The sequence below is a fragment of the Lepidochelys kempii genome, chromosome 7 (genome assembly GCF_965140285.1).
Source record: "Lepidochelys kempii isolate rLepKem1 chromosome 7, rLepKem1.hap1, whole genome shotgun sequence".
Classification (NCBI taxonomy): Eukaryota; Metazoa; Chordata; order Testudines; family Cheloniidae; genus Lepidochelys; species Lepidochelys kempii.
In genome coordinates, this window is record NC_136386.1 from 114,247,029 (window position 1) to 114,260,781 (window position 13,753).

General features: G+C 44.2%; 1 protein-coding gene across 2 annotated transcripts in view; it reads right to left on the reverse strand.

Annotated features, from left to right (window-relative positions):
• Positions 1-493: 493 nt before the first annotated feature.
• The window catches only part of HABP2 (hyaluronan binding protein 2), a 42,228-nt gene continuing 28,968 nt past the window's right edge, over positions 494-13,753 (reverse strand). The window contains exons 4-13 of one of the 2 annotated variants that reach the window (XM_073354972.2): positions 12,170-12,277; positions 11,324-11,440; positions 10,898-11,017; positions 9,372-9,543; positions 8,714-8,808; positions 6,818-7,073; positions 4,319-4,461; positions 3,776-3,910; positions 2,184-2,329; positions 494-1,288 (exon numbers count right to left, since the gene is read on the reverse strand). In XM_073354972.2, the coding sequence (XP_073211073.2) occupies positions 1,112-1,288; positions 2,184-2,329; positions 3,776-3,910; positions 4,319-4,461; positions 6,818-7,073; positions 8,714-8,808; positions 9,372-9,543; positions 10,898-11,017; positions 11,324-11,440; positions 12,170-12,277 (1,469 nt within the window). In that variant the 3' untranslated portion in view covers positions 494-1,111. The remainder of the gene's footprint in view (positions 1,289-2,183; positions 2,330-3,775; positions 3,911-4,318; positions 4,462-6,817; positions 7,074-8,713; positions 8,809-9,371; positions 9,544-10,897; positions 11,018-11,323; positions 11,441-12,169; positions 12,278-13,753) is intronic. The other variant, XM_073354973.2, reaches the window with a different exon arrangement.

Genomic DNA, 13,753 nt, shown 5'->3' on the forward strand with positions numbered 1-13,753 from the left:
GACCAGGGGGTACTGCTGGATGGCAGTGTCCTGAAGAGGATGCTGCGAGAAGGGAGCAACGTGGGTCCAGATGCCAACAGAGGGCGAGAGACAACAGGACACCACCAGCAGAGGGTGCTCCACATGGACTGAGCTAATTCCTGGTGGTACCAACAGGAAGCACTGTGGTGGTGAGTCCCAACCCCATCACAGGCGGTTTATAGAACATCTCAATGGCATGAGGTTTAAAACCAACCATAAAGAGCCAAAAATACCCAAATGAGAGAGACATTGTTACACTTTGCAGACCGACTCTTCACATAAACCAGTGGGCACGCTTCCATCTCAGAATTAACGTCAATCCCATATTTTCCAAATTTTCCTTAAAGACTGTAGAATAACTGGACAAAAATACGCAATTCTATCTATAAAATGGAATTCCAGTTTTATGTCTAACAATTCAGAGATTATAATCTAGGTTTAGTAAATAATCCAGCTATCATCGGATACAAAGAAGAAAAAAAACAGAAAAAATCATCAACATTTTCAAAATTTTGAAATAATTTAGATTTACATTATAGAAATATTTTATATATTTTTGCTGATAGCCTGAGATACACAAATTGGGCCCTGAGCCTGCAAACACATGTACATGAGTAACTTTATGCATATGCATAGTACCATTGACGTCAAGGGGAATACTTAGCGGTGTAAAGCTGCTCACATGCATAAGTGTTTTACAAGACAAAAATCTCAGAAGAAAATAAGAAAATGACTGTCCGATTGATTTTGGGCAAAGCAGAGCAGCTCTCATTCCTTCTATCTGATCCACCAAAAGACTTCAGCGGACTTTGGATCAGGCCCTGTAAGTCACTGAAAAGACCTTAAGAGAATCTACGAGAGTTTCAGTTTTCAGCTAAATATTACACACATACACACATTTTTCACTGTTCGCTGGGGATGGAAATTTGTGGTTGCTGCATGAGTTCTGAAGCAGCAGCTATTGCTATTTTCTCTGTAGCCACCACCATCTTGGATATATTGTCATAGTGCCATCAATAAAGTTGGAGGAGGAGGGATAAAGAAAATTAAATTTCTCAGGTTTACCATTTGCCTTTCCAGAAAGTGTCGCTTACTTGCGTGACCTGGACTCCTGCTGAATTTTTGATTTAATCCAATTAAGGAATCTTGTCACTTGGGTATAAACTCCTGGTTTGTCTTTTATGCCACACTGTTCACCCCAGCTCACAATTCCATAGACATAATAGGAACCATTTTGTACACAGGTTAGAGGACCTCCAGAATCTCCCTGAGGAGACAAAAAAATAAGAGCCATTCTTTGCATTCTAAAATAAAGCAAAATGTTGCCCAACAACAAAATTTCTCTCTCAAGCACAAGATTTTGAGGTTTTGAATGATTTTTTTTTTTCTTAATACAGATGTTCCAAGGAGGTGGTGTTCAGATCCTGATTAGGTTTAGGACACCTCTCTGGATTCCGTTAAAATGACAGTGAAAACTCAAAGTGTTCTTGTGAAGTTTTGGCTCAAACTGGCAGAAATCTCACAAGTTCACATGACACTTCCAGAGTCATGAATGAAAGTCACTTGGCATTATGGTCATAACCTTGATTCATAACTATACGAGCAGAGTCAGATTGTGGATCAAAATATCTGTGAAACTGAGTTGGGCCCGTCTTTAGTTTTGTCATTTTCATTTAAAGGTTTATGGAAGAACTCCAGAGGCATACTGAGCCAGGTTTTGCTGTGTTACAATAGTTCAGCTCTGGAGTGGCTTCAGATTTACACCACAGTAACAGTAAAATCAATCCTGACTTCCCCCCATGAATATGAGATCTGATGAGGAAGATCAAGTTGGAGGTCTGGTGCTCATGACAAAGAAGAATCTGATAGATTTGAGGGGAGAGAGAGAGATTAGAAGGTATATGCATTAAGAAGAGTTCTGGGTAAGCATCTGAACTTTTCCAACGGAACCTCTAAAACTTCTCTGTCATTGATCGTGATGACATTAATTCTAAGACTGTGTCTCTCAAATCACACTGAAGAAAGAAGAAGGCTGTTTTAATGCATTGATAGGAGAAACAGAAATATATATGTAGTATCCTGGCAGAGCCATTACTCTGCACAGCCTATTTATGTGATTTTTTTTTTTTTTTAAAGAGAGAAATACAGAAAAAGCAACCGACCTGACAAGTATCAACTCCTGGTGTCTGCAGATTTCCTGCACAAAGCATGCTTTCATCCAGTTTGTTATCATATGCACACCGTGCATTGCACCGCGTCTTGGAGATCAGCTTTACTCTGGCATCTAACAGCTGACGAGATCCTTCACCTACAAGATGTGTGCCAGGAAAATGCGGAAAGTCACCTTTCCCTTTCCCACTTCATGTTATGTTTTTAATCTGAGTTTGTTTGTAATTTGGATGGGGGGGGAGGGAAGTCTGTCTGAAATCATACACATTTAGTTAGAGCTGTGCCTGGGAACTTCAATCAGAACACTAGAAGTTATGGACATTTGCCTGAGTAGAGGCAGGGGAAGGTCTACAGGATTTGGTCATTCCACCTACACATTTGTTAGTGGCATTAATGGCCTGATTTTTCAAAGATGCTGATCACTTGCAGCCTCCATTGACTTCAATGAGATTTGTAGCTGCTCAGCACTTCTGAAAATCAAGCCACTATATATTTTTTAACACACAAAATAATGAAACAGATAAGCAAGGTAAAATCCTACAATATTTAAAGGAGATAACTAATGGGAATCTAAAGACATGACATATCTAAAGGTGAGAGCCACCGATTCAAAGCACTATATCTGCAGCTACTTAAGGCTGGTTTATAAGTTTGGTCTTACTCCAGAGTTACAGGAAACATTTTGCCATCTCAGTGATTTCCTGAAATGCTAATAATAGCTCTGTTCAGAGAAAGAGCCAGTTTGAACGCTTATAAAGTAATTGGTTTTCTAAATAAACAATTAAAAGAACTGTTCAATTTGTATTTTTTTAAAAAAAATATACATTCTATTGGTGCATTCTAAACAACTGGACATGCTTTGCTATTGTTGACTTCAATGGGAGTCACATCAACAGGTAGAATTTGGCCCTATGTGTCATATCAGACTATCGGTTGCAAAGTACTAAGCCACCTAACGCAGCCTGAGTGACACATGATCCTTCTGTTACTTTACAGCAACACATCAATCAGAACACGAGAAAATACACTTTTCAGAAAATTGCCATGATCTTTTTTAAAAAAAAGCATAATTCCCACTCAGAGTTACTGGCTGTAATAAAGATTTGGGTAGAATTGCTCAAACTTGAAATGATTTGGATGTTTGATGTGTAGAAGCAGCAAACAAATTCAGATGCTGCTGATCAAAAGCTTAATGGGTGTGGAAAACTTGCAAGAGTTCCAGTATCTGATCCTGTCTGGAAATACTGTAAGTAAAGCATAGCCTCATTCACGGTACCTTATTGCTTCTGTTTTTGGTTCTGAATGAAGCCAAGAAGCAGTGTCAGGTGGCAAAGAAAAAGGTTAATGGAATTTTTTCAGATTTTCCAGAAAGGTTTGGATACTGGATGAAGGTTCAAGTCAATACTTATTTTACCTAGACAGGTTAACACATGATTAGTATTTGGTTAAGTTTCTTTGCTTAATCTGAATATTAGATACTAGGGCCTAGATTCTGATCCAGGGAATTGCAGAGCAACTCTGCTGAGAGAGTTACTCTATTCTAACATGGGTATAACTGAGATCAGCCAACCCTTAAATAGCTTACCCGTTTCAGTATCTCCCCATCCTGAGATATAGCATTCAGTCCCATCAGGCAATGGAGCACTGGGCAAACACACTGTTTTCACATACTTCGTTTCTAGAGCACAATGGCCATCAACTGGCTTCAGCTTAAGTAAAGCTATACACAGGGTAACAAAGAATATATCGATTGATAAAGATGAAAGGGGATTAAAATTAATCTACAATGTACACATGTGCACTGTGCAAATGCCTGAAATCTACTATTTGTACCTGTTGCTGGACCCTGCCCTCTTCTACTATGTACTTGTTTATGTAACTATCCTGAAAATCTAGAATGCCTACACTGTACACAATCACACACTGGCTTCATCTTTTCTAGAACCTGTCCTCGCACAGATTGAAGTCAGCAGGAGTTCTGCCATTGATTTCAGTGAGAGCAGGATCAGCCCAATAGAGAGGTGCAGCCCATAGAAACCGCACCTCCATTTTCATCTGTGAAAAGGTCCAACCAACAATGCCTCATCAGAGAGTTCACCACGCATGTTGCAACACTGTGGGAGCTTACCGATATCATTGAATGGAATATTGTTCCTTTCTTTGTAATGTCCATGCCGAATGATCTTCTCCACATCAAATTTTTGTTCATGGTACTCTGTCTTCTCCAGGTCTTGCTTTCCAAGGGACACTTGCAGGTTGTCTGGGTGAAGGCTAAGAAGAAGGAAAAAAAACAAAAACAAATCACCTGCTGAACTTTTTTGCTTTGGTGCTTAGAATCAGGCCCACTGACAGCAATTCCGGCCTGGCTAGGGCCGTCCCTAAAGGGGCCGGGGGCCCGGGGTGGAAGTAATGAATCTGTCACTTCTGAGCCAGACCGTGCTGGCCAATTGCGCCAGCAAATGGGGCCTGGAGCGGTCGTGTGTGCCTAGGAACCCTGTGGCCCGCCTGGGTGATTTAAAAGGGTCAGGGGCCTCCGGGTCCTTTTAAATTGACTGGGCCCCTGGGCAATTGCCCTCTTTGCCCCCCAGTGGCTGGCCTGCTTGGAATGCAGGCAGTCAGAATGGTGACCCAGTCAGCAATGCTTGAATGAGCTCCTGCATTTTGTAATTTACCAGTCTCCAAACCTAGACATTTCTACACACCCCCGAGGCATACGCTCCTCTGAAAATGAAATATAGTATTCTAGGCAGAGGCTAATTGGGGTTTAGCAACAGGAGGCAAAAATCACAGAATCGCTGTTCTAGAGCTCTCGCTGCTTTCTTCCTTATGCCATGGTGTGTAGTGTGGTCAACCCCAACCCCAGATCTTCAGAGGACTTTCCTTTCAACCACCAGAAAGCTTGCTACATTCCTCCTCTTTTCCTCCAGCAGACACTGAAAACCCTCAGAGAGGGGACCCCTTCAGATACTGACAACATTTCCCTAAGGAATTAATTGAAGGCTTGAATCAGTCCTACAGCAAGGTGTGATAAAAACACCAACACATCAGCCAACTGCCTTATCTACACTACACAGAAGTAAGAGGAGGGCGGAGAGAATTTCATAGGTAACACCTTTTGGGGGGGGGATGATCAGTACATGTTTTTATAATATCCTTTTAACTTCCTGTACATAGCTACTCACTAGCATGTGATCTTAATAAAAATACCAACCACAGCTAAATCAAGCAGAAACTGACTCCTCTGAACTTTAATCCAATTTGAGAAGAAGGTCAATTTACATATTGGTTCTTGAAGTGGAGTTCCCTAATATTCCATGTAGAAATATCCGCTCTCTTCCCTTCTCTCTCACTTCACAGCCCCTTCTGTAGCGTACTGTACACACGGTATAACCTTGTTTCAACTTAACTAGCATTTGATTAAAAGCAGAAGTCAGATCCTCTTTGAGCAACTGCAGCAAAGGTGTGAAAGGGACAACATGTATTTTAATGAGCTTCTGGGACACTCATGCAGTGGGAGGGAAGTGGACTGGATGATTTAATAGGTGTTTTTAATCTAAATTTTCTGTGAGTTTATAACTATATGGTAACAACATTCCTTTACCGTCTAATTCTTCTTTCTCTGGCAACCCTCAATACGAGTCCTAAGTAATGTTTTAGGATTTTATTTTCAGCTGACAAAGTGGTGTAGCTCCATTGAAGTTAATGCTGATTTACATTAGTTGGGGATCTGACTCTATCTTTCAATGAGAGAGACAGGGTGGGGAGGTAATATCTTTTATGAGATCAACTTCTGCTGGTGAGAAAGACAAGCTTTTGAGTTTACGCACAGCTCTTTTTCAGGTCTGGGAAACATACTCAGCATTTCTAGAAGCAGTTATTACAACAATCTATAACCCATTAACAACCCCCTCTCCCTGCCCCCTGCAGCTGTCTTTCCCCTGCCCACTTCCTTTCCTCCCTATGGATGTAGGGGTGTTAACAGGCTACTTTACCTTGAACGGTCCCTTGAAACATGTGTTAACTACTTAAACTGAACAATCTGTTTCATCTTGTATTTAATTGTGACACTCTGAGTATGTTTCCCAGACCTAAAGAAGAGCTCTGTGTAAGCCCAGAAGCATGTCTGTCTCACCAGCAGAAGTTGGTCCAATAAAAGATATTCCCTCACCCACCTTGTCTCTCTAATGACCTGGGACTCATATGGCTACAACACCACACATTTCTATAATGCTATTAAAGCTGTTCAGAACACAGAAATCCCATCCTGCAGGAAACTCTATTTTGACTTTTTTTTTCCCTATCCTGGAACAGAATGGAAAAAAAAAATCAAACTATCAAACATTTTAATGGAATGGGAAGTTCGGAAAAATGTCCACTCAAATGTCAAAATGAAAAATGCTAACACTTTCGATCTCAATGCTTTGTTTGAAATTTTCCCATTAAAAACACAAATCAGAAAGTGTTGCCAGCATTGACATTTTCCAGCAAAAAAATTCAACCTGGCATTTTGTTATCAATGGTTTCCAGTGGATAAATGTTTGTTAGCAACGGTTTCCAGTGGATAAATTTCAACCAAATAACTATGTGATTTTTTTCATGCTTAGCAGGACACCGGTAATGTACTTACTGAATGCAGTGTCCAGCAGTGAGAATCCAGCATGGTTCAATCAGAGCTCCTCCACAGAAGTGTCCCTTTGGCATGGGAGGCCTCCATGGCCACTTGCTCTGCAGAGATGCCATCCAGGGATGTTTGCCAGACATGGTCTTGGCCCCACCATAAATCCTTTTGAGTGTTCTTTGAGCCTCTGGCTGTCCACATGTATTGAATGTCTTACCCACTACAGGAAGAATGGCTGGGGCGACTGTAGTCGCTGGAGTCTTTTCTGCAGGGGAGACATACGACTGAACTTGCTACAGGCAGAGACTGAACTTGCTATAATGATTATAAATCTCAGGAATGGACATGGCAACGCATTCTGGGAATCTCTCGCACAGTTATAGGACTGGAAGTGTTATGACATACTACAGGGGAGACCTGGGTTTGGGAGCAACATTGGCAATCCTGCCAGATGTACTGTAGGAGCCACTTGGAGGATCATCTGCAGCACTGTTCAGCAGTGGTGATTGGCTGTCAGAGCTTCTTGGAAGCTTAGGAGCAAGTTTTGCCTGAGATAGAATTTGGGGTCTTGTTTGCTCATTTGACTTTTGATATTTTTATATTCTTGTGTGAACAAAGACACTGCGTAAAAAGAAAAGGAGTACTTGTGGCACCTTAGAGACTAACCAATTTATTTGAGCATGAGCTTTCGTGAGCTACAGCTCACTTCATCGGATGCATACCGTGGAAACTGCAGCAGACTTTATATACACACAGAGAATATGAAACAATACCTCCTCCCATCCCACTGTCCTGCTGGTAATAGCTTATCTAAAGTGATCATCAGGTTGGGCCATTTCCAGCACAAATCCAGGTTTTCTCACCCTCCACCCCCCTCCACACAAACTCACTCTCCTGCTGGTGATAGCCCATCCAAAGTGACAACTCTTTACACAATGTGTATGATAATCAAGGTGGGCCATTTCCTGCACAAATCCAGGTTCTCTCATCCCCTCACCCCCCTCCAAAAAACACACACACAAACTCACTCTCCTGCTGGTAATAGCTTATCCAAAGTGACCACTCTCCAAGTTTAAATCCAAGTTAAACCAGAACATCTGGGGGGGGGGGGAGAGGAAAAAACAAGGGGAAATAGGCTACGTTGCATAATGACTTAGCCACTCCCAGTCTCTATTTAAGCCTAAATTAATAGTATCCAATTTGCAAATGAATTCCAATTCAGCAGTTTCTCGCTGGAGTCTGGATTTGAAGTTTTTTTGTTTTAAGATAGCGACCTTCATGTCTGTGATTGCGTGACCAGAGAGATTGAAGTGTTACACTGTGTGTTACATCTGGCCACAAGCAGATGGGGTAAAAAGAGATAAGAAATAAAATTAAAGTGTTGTTGGGTAGAGTGGGAGTTTAATATACAAGCGCACACTTGAAGGACAGTCCTGTCTCAACTGCTCTCCCGAGATAAGGTCAAGCAACCAGTTGGGAGAGGTGAGGGGAATGCGGGGAGAGGGGTTATAAGAAACACTAAAAGCCAAAGAAATGCCTGACCCTGACCGAAGCACAACCTCACTCCTTACTCCTCCCACGGGATACAAAAGAGGTGGTTCTGAAGCCCCCAGACCCTCCAAAACAGAACATGACATAAATTATAAGGGTTGGGATCAAGGGTGTGCACTACAGGTATAATTATGCCTGCTAAGAAACAGGAAGGAGACATGAGAAAGGCTCTGTGGTGTACAGAGCTATTTATATGCTTGCTTGATTTCCCCAATAAACATTGCATTGCCTGCACTTTGGACTTCTGGTCTTCTGTTTTCTGTCTGTGGGACGAGAACCTGGGGAAGGGCAAAGAGAAAGCCCTTAACACCTCTGAGACTCATTGAGCAGGTTTAGTGTTATTCTCCACTCTACCTGTTACTGAGCAAGGCGAAACATCACAGGAGTCCCATTTCACCTTGTTATCTGTTTTGATGAAGCACCAGGGTTTTACATCACCATCTGGATTCCTGAAGGGAACAGATTCCAACATCCACCAGTCAGAGTGAGGAAATCTCCAGGAGAACAGGTTAACCATTGGACTGAAGGGTGCATAACAGAGCAGCTAAATGCTCCAAATAAAGATCCAAGCTTCCCTAGAAGCTATTTTCATTTTTAACAAGGGATACACCTGAGGAGATGGGTGGCATAGGTGACTCTCTTCCACTTTTCCACCCTCCTGATCCTGGGAGTAGCTAGGGGCTGGGTCAGTGCAAATTAGAGTGGTCTCTTCTAGGACAGGAGCATCAGAGCTCTTTAGAGGGGTGCCCCAGAATGTCCACTATTTCAGATGCTGAAGAAGAGTCTGTGTACATCACCATCTGAAGTTGGTCCAATAAAAGATTTTACCTCACCCACCTTGTCACTCTCATTATGACAAAGGCAGGTTGCGTAGAGCAGGCAATGGCAGCTTTACATCCCCTGGAGATTTCCCTTTACTTCCCTATGGATCCATATGAGCTGCTCACACTGGAATTATTCTGCACATTTTTTGTGAGAGGAGACCTCTGCATATGTAGCTTCAGTAGATTACCTGCAGAAGTTATGGTCACCGATGCCATAATATTCGGCATCCTCCATAAATGCATTGTAACTCTCGTCCAAGAGCAGGTTAGAATTCCAATAAAGGCATGTCTCCCCAGACCTTGTTTGACTCACTTTCCCTCTGTATTCATGGCCATCCTGTTCATAACAGTCCTCTGGTCCTACAAGAAGACAATGCTGGTATGAAAAGGTCCTGCCTGTCACTCATTTCCTACACAGCAGATGTGTCACCCACCAAGGACGACGTGGGTTAATGTCATGCCTGTTGCAAGATCCAGCGAGCAACTGGACCAAATGTAGTCTTGGATGAGGGAGGTGGGAATAACTGAACCTTAATCCATATTCTCAACCATATCTATACTGTGACACCAAGTTACAATGGAAAAAAGTTTCAGGACCCCCGACTCCAACCTAGCTATAAGGAAAAGGAAAATGACTGCAAATCCCTGAAACCTATTTGCCACTCCCAGGTTGAGACCTCATGCTCTAAACAGCTCAGCAAAGTAGCGTTGGAGAACTTCCATTATTAAAAAGTCAGCAATTGGTCAGAATCTGTTCCTGTAGCAACCTGCCACTTGAGCTGTGTATAGCAGAGGGTGCTGGTATGATGGATAGACCTGATCAGAGAGTTGGTATCATGCTAGAAGGATAGACACACCAGCAAGAGGAAAGAGCGGGTTAAAGGTTAATGAAGGAATTATGGCAATGGGAGTGCTCATGACAAGGCTGTCTGTTGCGTGGAGCTGATCTGAAGCCTTTAATATACGTATATAGAGAATTTACGATTCCCATCCTCCTACCCTTACAAATGTGTGCCCCTGCACCCTCGTTCAGTCACACTCTTCTAGAAGTGGGTAATGGCTGGAGCACAGTTTTGGAAACATCAGAGCTGGGAACCCTTTTGTGATATTTGGGGTTCACCCAGGCCAATAAGGGGTTTGGTCACCATCTGCCTTGTAACCCTAAATGTCTTTTGGGGGGCTTTCTGGCTGTTGGGGTCAGAGTTCTGAACCAAAGCTTCACAGCCACAAAACACTCCAGGGTTACAAGGCAGACAGTGACCAAACACCTTTCTGGCCTGGGTGAACCCCAAAATGTGTGGGTACATCCTGAAGGGGGCCCCAAAGAGAGGAAATTGGGAAAGATTTTTTTTAAGAGGAAGGGAGATTGTACAGGAAAGCTCAGAGGGGGAATGATAAAAGCCCTGAGAAACCTTACAAACAACTGGTTGTGCCTGCCGAGCAATGTGGGGAGTTAATGTTGCTAACACTTGAGCGTCCTTTCACTAGTCACTTGGGGGGACAGAGAACCTACGATAGGTGAAAGAAGTCCTCTGAAACCTTCCTGAGCCCAGGATTACCCTGGATATTACCCTTGGGCTCCTGGTCTAGGAGCTGCGCTAGTGAATCTGATTGCAGGCTTGAACCTTGCTTTGGACAAATGCAGCCTAATAATTACCTTCTCCCCACCCTTGGTGGAAAAAAGGCAAATCCCAACATACCTATCCCGGCATACCTATTTCACAGAACCTCCCTCTGAAGGGTTCAGCACACTGGCAGGAGAATTTTGATCTGAGTCTCCGCTGTAGACAGACGCCTCCATTTTTACATGGGTTTGGTTTGCAAGCTGCAGATACTGTCAACATTTAAAGCATAAAACAGTACTATTATTCTGCTAGAAGCTGGTCGGCGGTAACTGACTCCCCTAAGGGACTTACTCCCCTAGCTGGGAGATGCAGCAGACTCATCCTTGGTGGGTCTGGCAGAGAGCGGATGCGTAACACATACTATTCAATAGGAAACATAGGCTTTCCCCAGCACTATCCTCCAGATTGACTCTCCCTGAATAGACCACCTCTCTGGGGTGAGCAGATAGTGCAGGCTCCATGCCCACTTACTGAACATACAAACACGTAGGATTTTTTTCTGCTGTTATTCTCACCTTTGTTGCAGTATGGTGGCTTATAAGGATGTCTACAAGCGCACTGAGAATAAGGTGGAGTTAGCATTATAAGGCAGTCTCCTTTACGACAGCTATTCCTTTCACACACGTTTTTCACTGTGGTGGAGCCAGATAAAACAGAAAAGCAAGATAAGATTAATTGCTTGCATTTTAGACATGCATTCACTGAACAGGTGCTGAGTCCCATAGATGCCAGGCTAGATGTACTAGAATCTCTTGCACCATTTTTGGCTATAGCTTTGGGTGCTGCTGCCTGTTAAGCACCTAAAGTCAAAACTAGAGTTGTGCAGAAAAGGAATTTTCCTTCCTGTGAAAAATGTCAAGACTATGGTTTCTTTTTCCATTCTGAATCGGAACAACAACAAAAAATCTTGATATTTTTCATGGGAAGAAAAGGGTACCAAAAATCCATTTCAGGAGAACTGAAATGGAATTTTGTGGCTTACCAGCTGCCTGCCTGGGAGCCTGAGGAGCTGTCCAGCTACCTGGGCTCCCCAGCAACTTGCCAGGTGGGCAGCCAAGAAGCCCTGCCAAGAAGTCACGAGGGTGGGTGAGCTACCAAGAAGCCAGGCAGCCTGCCTACCTACCTGCCTGGTTTTCTCTGAAAGTTTTGATGGAATCGACACATTCCTTGAGAACATTTCAACAATGAATTGTCGACCAGGTCTAGTTAAAACCTGACACAGATTTACCAGTTCCTTTGGATTGTTTCACAACCTGATGCTTTTTGAGAAGTGAATCAAAGGCAATGTATTTTTCTAGAGCTTTTTGGCTAGAGGTTTTTCCTCCCTTTAATAATAATGAAATTATGAAAGCAGCACCTACCTTTCTCACACCTAGTTCTGGCATACGGCATAGGGCAGAGGCAGGTGTAGTGATTTCCATTTCTTTTGCATTCACCATTATTCTTGCAAGGCTTGGGGGAGCATGGATCTACCAGGAGAGCATGGAGACTTTTTATTTACACCCTCCAGTATCGACTTTTTGCCAGGCTCTTAGCTTGACGTTGCCATAAGAGTCTCAACAAATCTCATGTGTTTAGATAATAGACAGTTTCTGGATCATGTTCTTCTGATTTGGTTTCAGGTGGAACCCCAGGTCAGATCGCCCCCCAAAATGTGACCCTGCTCTAAAGTTGACAGGTTCCCCTTCCAGAGCAATCTGATGCTGTCTTCCTAAGCACAGAAGCACACCTAACAACAGTTAGCCAGTCAGCACTGAACCAGGTTCTGCACTGCTTACTCAGGCAAAACTTCCATTGTAATCAATGGGGGTTTCACCTGAATAAGGCCTGTGGGACCAGATGCATTAGGAACCAGAGATGACCCCAAGCTACTGAGTCTGGCTCCAGGTATAGAGGACTTCACTAAAGCATGGAAGTGTTTGGGCCCATCTCTCCTCGGAGCAATGTAGTTGTTAGATTCCCCTGAAGATGTCATATATCATTATTAAGGCTCCATGTTTGTCACAGAGGTCACGGACTCTGTGACTTTCCGTGACCTCTGTGACTTCTGCAATGGCTGGCCTGGGGGCCGCCTAAGCAGCTCGGGCAGCCCTGGGCCAGGTGCACTGGACGCTGCTGGGGCAGTCTCGGCCCCGCCCACACCCAGACGCAGGAGTTTGGGTGTGGGGGGGACTCACGGCTGGGGATTGGGATGCGGGGCGGTGCTTACCTGGGGTGGGGGTTCCCAAAAGGATGACAGGAACTCCCCTCCCTCAGCTCCTAGCTCTACATGCTGCCTCTGCCTGCAGGCACCACCCCTGCAGCTCCCATTGGCCACGGTTCCTAGCCAATGGAAACTGCAGAACCGGGGCTTAGAGCAAAACGGAGGCAACATGTGGAGTGTGGAGCATGGAGCTAGTAGCTGGGGTTGCTGCTTCCAGGAGCCTTCCCCAGTCCCCCCCCCAGGCTGTGACGCCCCCCCTCCCAGGCCGCACCTCCCCCGGCATCTACAACTCCCTGGAATGCAACCCTCCCCCCCATACCTGCACCCCCCAGCCGCAACTTCCCCCCCCCCGAGCACCCGCGGCGCCCCCCAGGCCACACCCCTCCAGCACCTGTGGCGCCCCCAGGGCTGCCCCCCCCCCAAGTTTTAGTCAGGGGTATATAGTACAAGTCATGGACAGGTCACGGGCTGTGAATTTTTGTTTACTGCCCGCGATCTGTCCATGCCTTTTATTAAAAATACCTGTGACTAAAACGTAGCCGTAATCATTATTATTTACTGTTTACTCAGAGGGACCCCATTGAGCTAGGCCCTGCATAAACTTATTCTCACCAAAATGACTGTGCACCACAGAAAATAAAGGGTTAGATAGAAAGGAGTGCCAGACCTCTGTGCAGTGCATCTGGGGGTCGGAGGGGTGAAGGAGGAGTTGCTATCTTTCTCCCCTCTGACCCTGGGGATA